Source organism: Mirounga angustirostris, unplaced genomic scaffold (genome assembly GCF_029215605.1).
Source record: "Mirounga angustirostris isolate CCGP_5_RB_7025 unplaced genomic scaffold, mMirAng1.0.hap1 SCAF_8, whole genome shotgun sequence".
NCBI lineage: Eukaryota > Metazoa > Chordata > Mammalia > Carnivora > Phocidae > Mirounga > Mirounga angustirostris.
In genome coordinates, this window is record NW_026991716.1 from 130,145,954 (window position 1) to 130,162,229 (window position 16,276).

General features: G+C 42.5%; 1 protein-coding gene across 5 annotated transcripts in view; it reads left to right on the forward strand.

Annotated features, from left to right (window-relative positions):
* PLEKHG1 (pleckstrin homology and RhoGEF domain containing G1) overlaps positions 1–15,360 on the forward strand; it is a 226,066-nt gene extending 210,706 nt beyond the window's left edge. For all 5 annotated transcript variants that reach the window (XM_064598221.1, XM_064598222.1, XM_064598219.1 and 2 more), the window contains 3 exons: positions 1,473–1,495; positions 5,066–6,710; positions 12,235–15,360. In XM_064598221.1, the coding sequence (XP_064454291.1) occupies positions 1,473–1,495; positions 5,066–6,710; positions 12,235–13,295 (2,729 nt within the window). In that variant the 3' untranslated portion in view covers positions 13,296–15,360. The remainder of the gene's footprint in view (positions 1–1,472; positions 1,496–5,065; positions 6,711–12,234) is intronic.
* The last annotated feature ends 916 nt before the right edge of the window (positions 15,361–16,276 follow it).

Genomic DNA, 16,276 nt, shown 5'->3' on the forward strand with positions numbered 1-16,276 from the left:
GATAATAAAAGAAAGGCAGAGAATGTAATTCAGTTTCACAGAAAAAAAAAACACAAGCCATCGATCAAATTTATAAATGGTCATCCATGTTAGTAATCAGAAAAATCATACATTTAAAGGAGATAAATAGGGGAAAGCTGTGAGCTCAACCAAAAAATAGAGAAAAACAGGCACTCCAAAACGAATGGTGTCTAAATTTCTGCAACCTTTTTGGAGCAAAATTTGGAGCCCTTAAACTTAAAATTCACATTTGCCCTTGACAATTACGCTTTTTTCACTTTTATAAATTTCACAGTATATACTTCCTGTATAAAAGTGCTCCCCCAGGTGTGGCTAGACCCAGGTGTGTGTGTGTGTGTTCTTTGCAGCATTGGTAATAGGGCAGCACATAAAATGCCCATCTAGTAGGAAAGAGTTAAATAAATTGTAGTATATCCTGGAATGCTACGTGGAATATTCTGCAGTTTCTGTCAGAAGCAATGGAGTACCTCCTTCCCTACTGACAAGCATGTGCACATACATTTAGCAGGACACGCAATGCTCCACATTGCACCTTTATTTTATAAACAAAACCGTGCATCGCGGTGGGCTAGGGGCAGTGGGTATGGGAGCTGGAAAGAGGACCATCAACTGCTAAGTATGATAACTTCCACGGGGTGGGATTTCTGGAGAGGATTCGATCAGTGTTTACTTTATATGCTTCCGTAATTAAACAGTGTTTAAAGATGAGCCACACATCAGCGAGGTATCTGAAGGGGCGTCTGTAAGGATGTGGCTATGTACAAGTCCCCCAGAAACCCACCTTTACTGCTCCTTAGCACAGCGCCAAGGTGACCCCAGTGATAAATCCTGTCTGTGTCGTTCAGGGAAAACCAGTAAAATGTTTAAAAATTAACAGAAGCATAGTCCTATGTTTAAGTGATTCTCACGGCTTAGGGTGCGTATTTCAGATAATACATATTTCGGGAGAAGATTTTGAGACTTATTAACATGAATCGGTCTGTTGCTCTCAGGGATTAAGAAAGGTACTTGACACTCAGATGTATGTAAGGTTTTGTTTTGTTTTGTTTTTACATATACTACAGGATATATAACGAAGATAACTGAGAGGCATTTTCTTTTTTTTTTTAAGATTTTATTTATTTGACAGAGACAGAGATAGCGAGAGCAGGAACACAAGCAGTGGGAGTGGGAGAGGGAGAAGCAGGCTTCCCCCCGATGGGGAGCCCGATGTGGGACTCGATCCCAGGACCCTGGGATCATGACCTGAGCCGAAGGCAGACGCCTAACGACTGAGCCACCCAGGCGCCCCGAGAGGCATTTTCTGAGAATTAAAGGTCTAAAGGGTCCAAAAGCCTCTTGGGCTTCAGTTATTAACAAGTTTTAAAATCCTATAAAATAGGGGTGCTTACCTGTGTATGAGATATGTTTTTAATCCTCAAAAATTCTTTTAAAACCCTTTTATTTTTCAGAAACAGCACAAGACATCCAAAAGGTAAGCACAATTACATTTCTTATTTTGAAATGTTTACTTAGGCACCCCTTATATATCTCATCCCCAGCCTGTATTCCAATGTAAACAATGATTTTACATTTTGAGATGGACTTAAGGACTGACTCATCCTTATAACCTCCTCCCTCCCCCTGCTTCATTTCTCTGAACTAAGGCAATGATTTCTTGATCCCCCTCTTACCCCACCTCTGACCTCAAAAGCTGTAAGGTTACCTAGGGTGTAATACATGTACCCTCAGTGCTAGTCTGGTGCAACCGACTTTGTCACAAGACCAAGGCTCCTGCCTCCCAAATGTTGGCCCCTTCTCAAAGCGTTAGCCTTCAGTCACAGAGATCCCCTTCTAAGAATATGGTCCTGCTGCTGGTATAAGAAGTATGATCCTATGTCCTATAATGAAACTTCACTATATGAAGTTGGGGCTTTTCTTCCTCTGATAAAAGGTTAGGAGAGGGGGCATAAAAATGGTATGCTCTATTGGAAGATGTATATCCAAATGTATTACCTATGAAGAAGAGATATTGTATCCTGACCTGAGTAAACCATGTCTCATTGTCTACAGACCAATTGTCTAAGTTAACAACTCTTAGAGAACTGATTGTGGTTTCTTGCTTAATGTTCTGTATCTCTAAGGATGTGGTTATGAAACTCTCTCCCCACAATTCCACTGCATTGCTCCTTAGCACAGGGCCCAAGTAACCCTGCTGATAAACTCCGTACCTTTCCAATAAACCCAATAAAATGTCTAAAAATCAGCAATCTTACCTCAAAGTAATTTTCTTAAAATTGGAGCATGTGAATTTCTTTTGGGTAGTATATATTTTTGTTTGGAAGCGTTTGAAACTTATTAGTTGGTTATTGTTCTGAAATACAGCATGAGGTTTTGATTTGTTTTTAATCTACATTGTTTCCATAAACAAACACTGCAGAAGGCACCCAGCTCTTTAAGGCTGCCAAACTAGGATCATGGAGCTAAGCCCTGCTCAGTACCAGGTGCGGGGATCGCTCCACCAGCCCTAAAGATGGAATCTCAAGAGCTTGTTGGAAACTTTCGGCAATAGTGATCAAGCCAAGTCTCCATATGGGGACTAACTAAACCTTATAAAATTTGAAGACAAGAAAGAAGTAAAGCCATGTACTTTTTTCTTAGTGGTAAAACTCCATCTCCTAACACTAATGAACAACACCAAATGCAAGGAGAATAGGTTTACTAATGGTTAAAGAGTTTATAACAGGAAATATTCCTTAATAATAGCTTCACATTTCTCCCAGAATACATATTCCAAGGCCGTGCGTGCATGTGTGTGTGTGTGTGTGTGTGTGTGTGTGTGTGTGTAGAGAGAGAGAAAGGGGAAGGAGGGAGAGAGAGAGAGCAAGAGCAAAAAAGAGGGGGGCAGTTAAGGTCGTATACATGCTGTGGATTCAGACATGGATTCAAATCCAATTCTGTCAATCCTAAGCTGTATGACTTACAAGCAAGTTGTTAGAAAACTTAGTTTTCTAACTTATGGAATTATTATAAAGACTAAATGCAAAAATATATTTTTAAAAGTACTTAGTACAGGAGTGCTTGGCTGGCTCAGGTGGTGGAGCATGTGACTCTCGATCTCAGGGTTGTAAGTTTGAGCCCCACTTTGGGTGTAGAGATTACTTAAAAATAAAATCTTAAAAGAAAAAAATGCTTAGTACAGAAGCTGGAACAAAGCAAGTGCTTCACAAATGATAGCTATTATCATTTTATTATTAATAGCCATAATGCTCAGAATATAGAAAAACAGTGGGGAAAAATGTTCATCACGGCTCTAGTGAAATCAAGGTATCTAAACCAGACACTTCTATGTTGTGCATAATATACATACTGATTATTTCTCAATCTAAGAGCTTCTTCAGTTCTCCTGAAGATGTCGTGTAAAATTTCAGTTTCCAAAGTTCCAAGCAATTACCTTAAAAATATATTTTGATATTAAATATTCAGGTTTCCTAGTTTTCTAAAATGTCTGGGAATCTTTCTGGGATGGAAGATTTTAAGAAGGTGTTACTTCTGGCTGTTCACAGAATCCTTTTGTTATACTTTCAAAGTGTTTTGTCATGATTTCACAAGTTAATACTAACTTGTTTTTTAAAAATGTAGTTCCTGGGTGTCTGTATTTTAAAACATGGTACCAGTACAATCTGCATAAGAAAAAGGGAGAGATACTAAAGGGTAAAGAAAAAAATAGAGCCATAAATAAAATGTAATACAATATATGGGTATGTGTGTGTATATACCTATATGTGTGCATATTCATACTTTTCTAGGCCTCAAATGGTCCACAGTTTGACCCTGTGAAAAAAAGCAAAAGACTAAATGACTAGATTATTTTTAGTTTCAAATTTTAATGGAAAAATAACATTCAGAGTGAAATTTTATTCTTACCCTCCCTACACTTCTCTTCCCTCCCTGATAGACAGGCAGGCAGGCAGGCCAGCAGACAGAAAGACATATTGACAGGTTATTCCAGGGCAATATATATATATCCCAGTTTCATTGACAAGTGAGGAAAAGTTCTTGCTAACTTAACATTTCTAATAGGTTACAAAAAATATTCCTAATAGTGTTTGGGTCAGAAGATATGCCCCTGGTACTAATGAGTCTGGTCTCAACCCTTTCAACTCTTTGAAGCTAATCCTTATACCTATGGAGGGCATCAGAGGGCAGTCTGCTCCCTGTCTGCACAATTGAGCTCCATCAAGAAAGGTTCCAAGTTATAAAAGACCCCATTGGTTTTTTGATTCAAAATTGTTAACGTCACTCATATTTTATTTCCTAATATTAGGCATCTAAAAATTACTTAATTAAATGTATTTTGAAAGAAAGTAAAACGTTCATTAGCTCAAGAGTGGATTAAGTTACATGTCTGCAACAAAGGCTCTTTGCCTAGAATCTATAAACCAAGGCAATGTCAGTCAGGTCCATGGCAAGTCTGCAGATTTCAGAGAAAGCCTTAAGGTGTGCAGTCGGATTACTGACTGAGCTTCTGGTATACCAGAAACCGCAATAAAACTCCTAGCAATCAAGTCTCAAATAGAAACCAGATACAGTGGCCCTTGATACCTATATATGTTCATTTATAGAATGTTATTTACCAAGTGCACATCGGAATTATTTGAAGTATTTAAGAGTTTTCTGTATTTTGCTGATTCCCTGCACTGGGGTAAGGGATTTAGAGTCAGACTTAGTTTGCGTCCTAGCCTTTCTGCTGCCTGGATTTCCTTACTGTGAAATTAGTACAGTCATGTCTAATTCACAGAGTGATTATAAACGTTAAGTGTGGAGAATGTCTGCACGTGGCCTAGCCTGTTTCTAAAGTAAATATCAGTTCCTGTCCTTTCTGCCCCCTTTTGCAAAAATCCGAAGTGCTTTTCAACTCCATTAAAATCCACAACATTTACTGATCATTTGCTTTAAGACTATCATAGTCCAGTGGGAGAGGCAATGTGTAAAACCAGGAGAGTGTCCTAAGTTATGTGCCCATGTCCCTGCAGTTCAATCAATATGTTTCTATCCACCTCAGGTTTCCAGAGAGGAAGGCTCTCGCCAGCGGACCCCAGCGGGGCCGTCTCCCGCCCCAAGGAGCAGCCAGCCGAGCAGTTCTGCCATCATCAGTGTGCTTCGCGGGGGTGGGGCCATCAGAAACATCTGGACGGACCACCAGATCAGACAAGCCTTGTTCCCGAGTCGTCGGTCCCCTCAGGAGAACGAGGATGATGAAGATGATTATCAGATGTTCGTGCCGTCCTTCTCCTCCTCAGATCTGAACTCTACCCGACTTTGTGAAGATAGCACTTCCAGTCGCCCTTGTAGTTGGCACATGGGACAGGTTGAGCCCACGGAGACCACCAGCTCTGGCCACCGGGTGGTCAGGCGGGCCAGCAGCGCTGGCGAGAACCATACATGCCCTCCTGAAATAAGAATTAGGGACAGTGGTGGCTCTCAATACAGCCCCCGACGGGAACTGCAGAGTGACCCTAAAACAGAAGGGCAGGACGGAATGACTCCCTTTGGGTCATCTGTGGAGTTGACTATTGATGATATAGACCACGTCTATGATAACATCAGTTACGAGGACTTAAAACTAATGGTTGCTAAACGGGAAGAAGCTGAATCCACACCCCCCAAAACAGCCAGGGACTCTGTTCGCCCCAAGAGCACGCCAGAGCTCGCCTTCTCAAAGAGGCAAGCTGGCCCCGAGAAGAACTCTCTGCACACAGAGAGGGACGGAGCTCTAACGGGTCACCAGGCATCGAACCAAAGCGCACATGAACTCCAGATGGTGGAGGAAAACATCTATGACACCATAGGGCTCCCGGATCCGCCCTCCCTGGATTTCAAATGCAGCAGCCTGAAGCGCCCCAAGAGGAGCACCTTCTTAGGGCTGGAAGCCGACTTTGCATGCTGTGACAGTCTGAGGCCCTTTGTTTCCCAGGATAGCCTCCAGTTCAGCGAGGACGAAACGCCTTACCCCCAGGGACCCTCCGATAGTGATTATTTGAGTTTGCTCTACAACTCTTTCAGCTGTAACCTGTCTGTAGGTGATAAGTCTATATCTGATAAACTGTCTGAAGAAGTAGACGAAATCTGGAATGACCTGGAAAATTACATCAAGAAAAACGAAGTCAAAGCTAGAGACCGGCTCCTCGCGGCCTTCCCTGTCAGTAAAGAGGATGTGGCAGACAGACTGCACTCCGAGAGCACCCCCGAGCTGGGCAGAGATGCGGCGCGTTCAGTGTCTACCCTCTCCCTTCCCGAGGGCCATGCTTTCCTCACGCCGCTGAAAGACAAGCCCGGCAGAGGTGGCCGGACCCACTGCCCGTTTGAGGAGGACCTGATTTCTAAAGAGGGCTCCTTTATGAGTCTTAACCGGCTGTCTCTGGCCAGTGAAACGCCTCCCATGGAAAACCCCTACGACTTGGCCAACAGCAGTCTATCCCAGACAGACTTGGAAAACCCTGACCCTGGGATGGATGCCACGGATAAGACGAAAAGCAGGGTTTTTATGATGGCCAGGCAGTACAGTCAGAAGATCAAGAAGGCAAACCAGCTTTTAAAAGTGAGAAGCCCAGAGCTGGAGCAGGCACTGGCCAGCCAGCAGCACAAACCCACGCACAAAGACCTGGCAGCCATCTTGGAAGAGAAGAAGCAAGGGGGTCCTGCCATCGGTACGTTCCTTCACACTGCTTTCCCTCCTTCTTGAAAGTAGGATGTGAGGGCAGCTTTCAGGTTCTAAAAGTCCTTGAAACGGTGAGAACATTGCCACTCAGACATTCATTCTCTCAAATGGAGACCACAGCTTTACTAACAAACACTAATTCTTTTCCCACTTGAGCTCACAGAGTCGCCCAAGTTGGAGCGAGATTCGGTCTCGGAGGGTTTTGTTGTTTGTGTCATATTGTCACTACCAGACTTGATGTTTTAAGAAGTTTTCTCTGATCTGAAGTGTGAAAAGTAGCAATCCGTTGAACTCGTGGCAGGTAGAGCTTTTCCCTGTGTATCGCTGTGTTGGGAGGAGTCATGGCTCATGTCAGCTTTGAAGATTCCGAAGCCTGTGGAATAGGGTTGCTCCAGAATCCCAACAAACATGCCCACTCATCCTAACAGATGAAAAGGAGTCCTTTCACACTATATCCTCAGGCATTTTCTCACGTATTTCTCTTACCAGTTGACTTTTTGTTCAATAGTTGCCATAAAATAGCTGGTGTCATGCATTTAATACTATCTCCCTTTAGTATTCTCAGGTAGCTTCCAAAAAGTGTGATTCTTTCCGTCAAGCCTCCTTTGTGGGGCAGAAAACTGGGATCTCAGGTATGATATTGGTAGGATTAGGGCTAAAGGTTTGACTTCTTTCTCTGTTATAAAGAAGTGCAGAGACCAAACTTGGCACCGAGACACTGATCTCGGTTGAAGAACACAGGTGTGAATGAGACACGTGATTGTCATGGGAAGAAGAAACCCCAGGGCCCTGGCTCTCACCTCAGGAGCTTTTCACCTCTAGACCCAGCGGGATTTCTGGGGTTAAGCCCCGGAATCTGCAATTTGAAACAATGTGGACTTTTGAGCCTATTTTAAGATTCCCTGGCCTGGATTTTCTGACAAAGGACCCCCTTGGTATCAAATGAGAGGAGACCTTTCTCCAGTTAAAAGTAAAAGCCCGATGGCTCAGTACCAAGGCACACTGAGACAGGTAGTAGGATGGTGACATGGCTCATCTGGCCAGATCAATGCCACTAACCCCCTTTCTTTGAGATTGATGTCTTTATCTCTGCGAAAACCAGAGAATAAGAAGGGGATATCCAAATCCTAAATGAAGCCACAAGTTACACGTTACGTGACAAGAATCTGTAGGGAATTTTTTTTTGGTTTGGGAGTATTTAAGAATTGTCTAAAGCTTTACTCTTTTTCTAGAGCTCCTCCTACAGTAAAGTTTCCTATCAAATAGGGAAGGTGAGCGCTGGAATTCGCTACCTGAAGGATTTTACACACTCTCTTGAGTTGTTCTTCTTTTTAAATAAAGGTGAAAAGTGAATTGTATATGAATGTAAGAGACCAGATGGCATATATTTTTCTCCTTGCAAGAATGTGCTAGAATTAATTCATGTCCCTTTTCCAGCACTAGCGTTACTAAGCTGGTCTGTTGTTACCCATGGAAAAAGCGACTGAGTTCCAGTTGTGAAGGACCCTGTGGGGGCATAGATGGCGTTGGAAGCAGTGGTATGTGGGCAATGCAACCACTGACTGAACCTGGGCTAGAGAGAGAATAGAATAGGGTTTCTGATGATCATGGATTATGCCAGTAGACTCTTGTTTCAAGAGTGGTAATTGCCTGAGCCAGGTTGTTTTGAATATGGACCATCCATTAAAATGCAGAACTCAAACCTTGATAGAAGCATGTCCTCCAATGCTGAATCATTAGGGCTTACAACTACCTTGAGGAGTCTTCTTTTTTACCCACCTTTTAAATATTCATAGATGTCCCTTTGGGGTTTTCTTTTGCTTCTTTTTACTTTTGGTTTGTTCTCCTTTTGGTTTTGCCTACTGATGTCTTCTTGGGATCCCATGGGATCTTTTCTCAGCTCTGCGTCTGGGTCCTTTCTTGACATGGTGGGCTACTACCGACGTTCTCCCCAACCAAGAGGAGGAGATCTCTCCAAAGTCATCTTCTGAGAATGGGGTCTCCCCCGCTATCTGGCAGGAGCACGTCCCTAGGGCCTGCCATCTCTCGGACCTGAGGAATCTTCCATCTGGGTGGATCGAGACCACTTCCTGTGCCCACTAGGCTTTCAATCAGTTGACATGATGACTCCTTTTCTCTCTCTTGTTTATCTGGGCACAGGACGTCGTAATCGAACGGACCGATTCTCCAGACTTCTTCGTATGGGCCTTGCCACTTTGCCAGGAGCTTGCTCTCGGTGTTGTACGGAAGGAGGAACGCCCTATTCACCTGCTGAAACTCTCGAGCACCTTTATTGAACTCTCTGGCAGGGGTCTACAGGCCCCGGGTCAGATTTCTGCCTCTAAGTCACCCATCCAGGTCTAGTTACTCCCACCGTCCAGAGCCTGTTGTAGCATGCCAACATTCTTGTTCAGTCAGACCTCCCTCCTCATAGTCTTGGAGGCCAACGAGGCCTTTGGGTTCCCTTTTTTGGTGATGTTTTACATGGAAGAAAACTCCATACAGGCTTGAGGGATTTTCCTTTTTATGCAGCGAAGGCCAAATCACATTTTATGCTTTGGTCTACATCTCAAGTAGCATCAGAAGCTTTGATTTTAATCCTCTGTCTTGAAAACAGTTTATTTCATGCACTTTTCTCAGCAAGGATCATTTCCAGTTTTTATCTGGAATCCTAAGAACGCCACCTTTTAAACTTACAAAAGAGAAATAAACCAGAGACAGCCCTGAGGTTGTCACATAATAATAATATACGTATTCTACAAAGGCTATTAATGCCAGAACTGGGATGATGGGGAACTTTGATCCACCTGGCTAATACTGAGGTTTTTAGACTGGAGATGTCTTCTTGGGCTGGCTATTTCCTACACATCTGGGTAAAGCAAGCTAATGGCAGTTGTTGCTTTGGAAGCCTTCTCTTGTTCACATTGCCATCAAACAAGTTATAGAATGAGACAAACAAACAAACAAAAAATCCCTAAAACTTAGATAGGCACTGTGTATTATCTACCCGTGAGATACTCTTTATTCCAAATTTATAGATGGTCAACTTTTTATTATCCAAAGATAAACTGGGCCCACTATGAGTTCTCTATCGGAAGCATTTTAATCAAAGGCTACTTTCCCACTGCTGCTGCCTTTTTTTTTTTTTTTTTTTTGCTATGCCCCTGATTTTCTAGGCTGCCTGTCCCTCTCTGTGGTATGGTCTTAGGGAAAGCACGTCCATTTTTAACACTATGCTTAAAATAAAAGGAGGAAGTCCAAAATTTATCTGAATAAGTAGTTCTCGAGACCAGTTCGTATCTAGAACTATGCTTGGTGCTCTGTGAGGATTGTTCTCCAAGAGTAAATGCTCATGGACTAGCTGGAATGATAAACTAGCCCATGTTAAAAAAAAAAAAAAACAAAAGAGAAAAACAGCAACACGAGATTGTGTGCATGTGTGCATGCATGCCCATGCATGTGTGTGCAGCCAAGAGCTGAATATTATGGTCCACACTAAGTATATAAGACTTCAGGGAAGAGAAATGCATTAGAAAATGATTCATGGAAGGGGTAGTGCTTATAGAGGGTCTTGAGTGGTAAATAGGATTTGATTAAGCAAAGGAAGAAGAAAGAGAGTGTGATTAGGGAGAAAGAGGCATGAGAAATACTGTGGATATTTTGAGTAATATGTGGTTTCAGATCATCTGGGCTATCACAGTCGGAAGTCAAAAGCCAATTTTTCATTACACGACTCTATGGTTAACAACTTTGGTGCTGAAATAGTTGAACCAAATGTTTTAACTAGCTCTCATTACTTTCCCCCAAATTGCCATCTCATTGGAACCTTGTGAAAGTTCAGAACCTTCCTGACTTAGCTGTGGGATCACGTTCAGGGTCATCGTGTAGATGAGAATGGTTTGGGCAGAACGAGTTGATGTTCAGGTGGGACTGCTAACCAGTGACTCTGCCCCAAGGTCCAGCTGCCTTTGTTTGGGCTTCACAATTAATGAAACATTATAGACTTCAGAATGGCTAACATGGGCACTTTGGTGTTCATGTAGACTTTCAGTCTCTTAAGGGGTTGCCAAATTTAATTGGTATGCCATTTAAGGAATAATAGCTCAAGTTTTTGTTACTAGCAATTCTAAACTATTATTCTCTGTTCTTCCAAGGAATTTGGACTTGAAAACCTGAAGGATCTGAATATAGGATCTATGAGAAGTTAAACATGATTTACCCTGATTTGGGGAGTTGGGAAGGCAAACAATTTGAGAAGGTTGCAATTAAAGGCACACCCGCAGGTGTCTTCTGTCCTCATAGAAGATAGAGTTGAAAGAAATGGCAGAAACTCAACTAAATATTTTGTTTAAATTCAAGGAAGAATTTACTAACAATAGGTTACTAAAAATATAAATAGCTTAAGAAGAAAATGCAATGTCACTTGCTGGTCATCGTACATGGGATAGATCCCTTTTGTAGAGGCTGTGTAAGATGTGGTCTGGGCAATTTATAGGATGCATGGAATTCTTTGATTCTGGGGCGGTGGTGTGGATACCTGGATTGGGGTGATGGTGTGTGTGGGCGGGGCGCAGCTCTTGAAATTGACATCTCTGGGCTCTGTCTCTTAAATCGTTCCTGGCCCAAGAGAGTATTCTATCCATAGCAGCGTTCTGTTAATGTCTTTAGAAATGTAGAAATGTCTGTACTCAGAAGTAGGGTAGAGAGGAGAATGGCCTCCTAGCTGAATTTGAAGTGGCAATAGCTTTCATGGATATAACAGTCAAATCCTGTTCTGGACAAATACCAGAGAGTATTACATTATCAATTACATGCATAGATGATTCATTCTCGATATCTTGGGGGCACAGACTTTAGCGCCTGGCTTCTTGGGTATGGGAAAGAAGATGTGGCTCAGTCAATACACATGGTTTTGAAATCCTGGAAGGGAGGGCCTCCTGTAGATTCTTGTTTCCCAGATGATAGCAGCGAATAGCTGCCCAGAAATAAGAAATACAGGAACAGTGACCAGGAGTGGACTCTTCTGGGAGTCCTTGTCTGAGAGAGATTAAGTCTAGTGAGAAGCCAGGGGCAGCCACTGCATGGTGGATTGTGTCATCTTCCTTTTAATGACTACTTGAGTTATTTGTCATTGACCAGGGTTTAAGTACTGACCTTCTTGTTTTTATGATGCCTGTTTTTTTAGCACTTTTCATGCTTGTAAAGAACACTAGAAATTTTCATTACAAATAGTGAACATTTGCAGACCTAAAATAAAATAATCCAGAATTCGATCAAATTAAATGAACCTGTAGGTGACCTTTTTTTACATTTTTATGTCTTACTAAACTATGGATTATTTTGTTAGTTCGCATTGCTTAGTATTCAATGGTGACTCACCCTCAAACTTAAAGGTCCTATCTATTTAAATTTTTTAAATCTGTCTGTTAGGATGTTAGATTTTTTTTTTTTTTTAATCTTTGCATGTGGAAGTAATCCTCTGTACATTTATTGTTTCCATATTTGCCTTCCAGGTGCCAGGATTGCTGAGTATTCCCAACTGTATGACCAGATTGTATTCAGAGAGACTCCCTTCAAGACTCAGAAGGATAGCTGGGCCAGACCTCAAGAACCCTGCCACCTCAGGTCCACATCACCTTCCCAGGCCCAACATAGCAGCGAGGATTGGCTTTTGCATTCAACCTACAGTAACGGAGAGTTAGTGGATTTCTGTCCCCGGCCAGAGCCAGACTTGAAGTCGAAACATCCTACTTTAGCGATCAATGCAAAAAGCATTCCAAGACAGCTGTCCGCAGCTTGCTCTGTGCCTTCTCTTCAAACCTCCGACCCTCTGCTGGGCTCCTTGCAGAGACACAGTGTCATAGTCAGTCAGCCCAACAAAGAGAACTCTTTTCAGGGCCCCCTTTACAACTCTTTGGGTCGCAAAGGCCTCAGTGCTAAATGTCAGCCGTACAGCAGGTCCCAGTCCTCTTCCTCCATCTTGATAAACAAGTCGGGGGACTCCATCAACTACCCTGGGGAGATGGGAAAGAGACAGCTGCTGTCTTCACACAGAAGTTCGAGGTGTGAGGGTCCCCAGGATTTGCCGCCAGGAATGGCCAACTCATGTCCGCAGGGCACTGAAAAACGCTCCGATCTCACGCTCCGAGACTCACAGAAGGTTCTGGTAGTAAGTAGAAATTTACCCTTCAATGCCCAAATAGCGACCCAGAACTACTTCTCCAATTTCAAAGAGACTGAAGGAGACGAAGACGACTATGTGGAAATCAAGTCGGAAGAGGACGAGTCGGAGCTAGAGTTCTCGCACGGCCAGAGGAAGAAATCCGCCCCGGGGACCGTGGAGGCTGACCTTCCCGAGGACGCCTGCAGCAGCACCCCTTACTCTTTGAATAGCCCATGCACTCCCAAAAAGCCAGTAAGCGACAAGCTGGGGCTGTCCCCCTATCTGACGTCGTACAGCGATCCGGACAAACTGAATGACTATCTCTGGAGGGGGCCGTCTGCCAACCAGCAAAATATCGTCCAGTCGCTGAGGGAGAAATTTCAGTGTCTCAGTTCCAGCAGCTTTGCCTGAGGTTCTTCGGAGAAGCCGCCCGAGTCAGCGTGGCGTGATGCTCGTAAAGGGCCGAGACCCAGAGGTGTTTTCTATGTACCAGATTAAAACAGTCTTGCAATAACCAGGCGTGTCCACCATGCTTTCTTTTACACAACATCTCTTTGGAACGGCTGCCAAGCCAGCCGGGACTGCACAGTCTAGCCGGCGTCAGCATCTCACGGCGTGTCTTCTGATGCTGACTGCCTTCATGTTTCACATAAGTCAACCTTACTTGGAAAGTTCTAGGCTTTTTTTTTTTTTTTTTATAACGTGATGGCCGTGACATTTTGTCCCGTGCCCTTGGCAATAATGCCCAGAGTCTAAGAAACGCAGTGGCCCTCGCCTATCATCCAGAAGCCACGAGTAGTTTGATTCTAGGACCCAAAGGCAGCAAGGAGGCTTTTCCACATGTTTAAAAAAAAAAAAAAGGAAGGAAAACTAAAGCTGTTTGAAGGATTAGGCTTATTATACCTGGCATTTTGGTTACATTCGGGCAAGACCCCAGAACAACGTAAGCTAGAGATCTCTAGTTAGGAGTGTAAGTGCACACTGCCCGTCTCCTTCTGCATGGGTTACTCCTACATCCGTTCACTCTGTTGTAGAAATCGGGTACCTGTGGGACATCAGGAGGGAGCAAGACCGATTCTCTATAAGCAAAGACCCTTACCTGTATTCCTGGACACGTTCTGGAGAATGCACTGCTTATCGTGTTTATTTTTGATTTGCTGGAGTAAAATGAATGACTTCCTCCAATGCTCAAAGGAAACTATAAGCAAGAAAATGCAGATTGACTTACTGGTTAGAAAGGATGGGGACAACTTGGTGATCTCCTCATATTCCAGTGGAAGGCAGGGGTGGAAATGGGAACTCTTCGTGCAATATTTTTGTGCGGATGTCTAATCAACACAAAGTAAGCCATGAGCTAAAATAAAACACTTTACGGCCACCCTTTCCAGAGCAGTTTTTCCATGTGTACTTTCCCGAGTTTTGTACCTCAGCCAAATGACCTGATCCCAGCCTTGAGGATTTCATTGGCTGCAGTGAAATTTATTTTCCAAACTCAACATAACAGGGGGCCCTTCTCTCATTGCTTTGAGGCACATAAAAGAAAAGAATCTTTGGCTACTAAGCTCTGACAAATACCATCTTTGATGTTGTCATTATGGTCTTCAAATAGCCATCCGTTGTGATAATCATGGACTAATCTAAGGCTTTATGGAAGGAAACAGAAAATCAAAAGCAAGGCCTTGTGAGTCAAAAGCAAAAATCAAAGAAGCAAAAGAGAAAAGTGAAGGCCAATCTGTTGCTATTTCATAAAAATGTTCTATTTTATGGAAGACTCCAGTCAATACAACAAGGATGTCTTTTCAAACAAGAATGTTGTATTCTCCTTTCAAGCAATTTTACGTTCTAGAACCCCTTCCCCAGTGGGCTCAGTTTTCATTAACATCTGTGTAGGAAAGGGGATCTGGGCTTTCTACTTGAAGGCAAGCTCTGATACTGATTGCAATCGGTGACATCTAACCATAATTCTTTTCCTCTTTTTAAAGTCCTGTGCCTCTCTTTCTTAACTATGAAGCATCAGATGTGACCATCCTTATTTTACAAACAGGTACCTACGGCACTCATCTTTCCTTTTAAATAACAAAAAATAACCCAAGTTTCTTGTTTCTCCATAAGATTCTTTCTTCTCGTAGCTTACAAAACCAAGTCCATGTTGAATGGCATGGTTCTAGAAACATTCCTGCTTTCACTGCCTTTCTTTAAACTTGATACAAGTTTTCAAGAGTAGGAGTATCAGAAGAGACAAGCCCTGTAGGAAAGTATGTTCTTAGTTTGCAAAACAAAGTTACCTGATTCTTCTTGTGCTAAGAATGGAGTTTCCTATTTTTGCCTTTTAGTTTGTACAACCCCCAATTCTATGTTGTCCATATATTATTGTGGTGTCTTACTCTCAGAAATTATTAATTCTTCACACCAGTGTCTTGTTGCACGGCTTTGATGTCGCCTATAGGAGAATACCTTGCTGCACGAAGGTGGATGTCTTGCTGTATAAAATGTGTGGTTGTTTTAGGTTCTAGGACAAATCTTTAGCTTTATAGACCACTTCGGTCAGCCAGGATGCAGATTTTGAGAGCTGTGTGTATATGTATAATCATGTTTGTATTTTTTCTCAAAGTTACCAATTAAAAGCTTTTGTTTAAGATAGTTTCTTTTGGAGGTGGGGTAAGATTGTATATAATTGGGGGGAAAAGTTATATGTACTTAAAAGTATGTCAAGTTCTTATTAGGTCTCTGTACTGAAGGTTCAATTTTTTTTAAAAGTTCACTTTCATCTACTCTTTGTGCAAAAAAAAAAAAATGCATCTAGGAAAAGATAGTTTAAATATTGTATATAAGATAATGAAAGTTAGTAATGCTCATTATTTAATAAAGTTTGTAAAGTACAAAGTAAATTATAGTGTGAATTCGTGTGTTTGTTCTAGGAAGGTCAAGATTTTTCCAAACTACACTGAGTTGTAATACTTTGCCTTGCCTTATGAACCATGCAGACAATGGTTCTGGGTTAATGACGATATACCATGTTTCAGTGACAGCGTATTTTCTGTATCTTTGGATTACTTTTAAAATACTGAATTTAATGTCTGGGATGGTATGTGTTTTCTTGATAGGTGGCTAAGTTAGATCAATCACTAGATTATCTTTTTTTTTATTTTGTAGTAACAGAAGACATCTTTTTTAACTATTTCATTATTGAATCAAAAAAATTAAAACTTTGGGGGCACAAATTAAGATGGGTTTTGGGCGCCTGGGTGGCTCAGTCATTAAGCGTCTGCCTTCGGCTCAGGTCATGATCCCAGGGTCCTGGGATCGAGCCCCGCATCGGGCTCCCTGCTCAGCAGGAAGCCTGCTTCTCCCTCTCCCGCTCCCCCTGCTTGTGTTCCTGCTCTCGCTGTCTC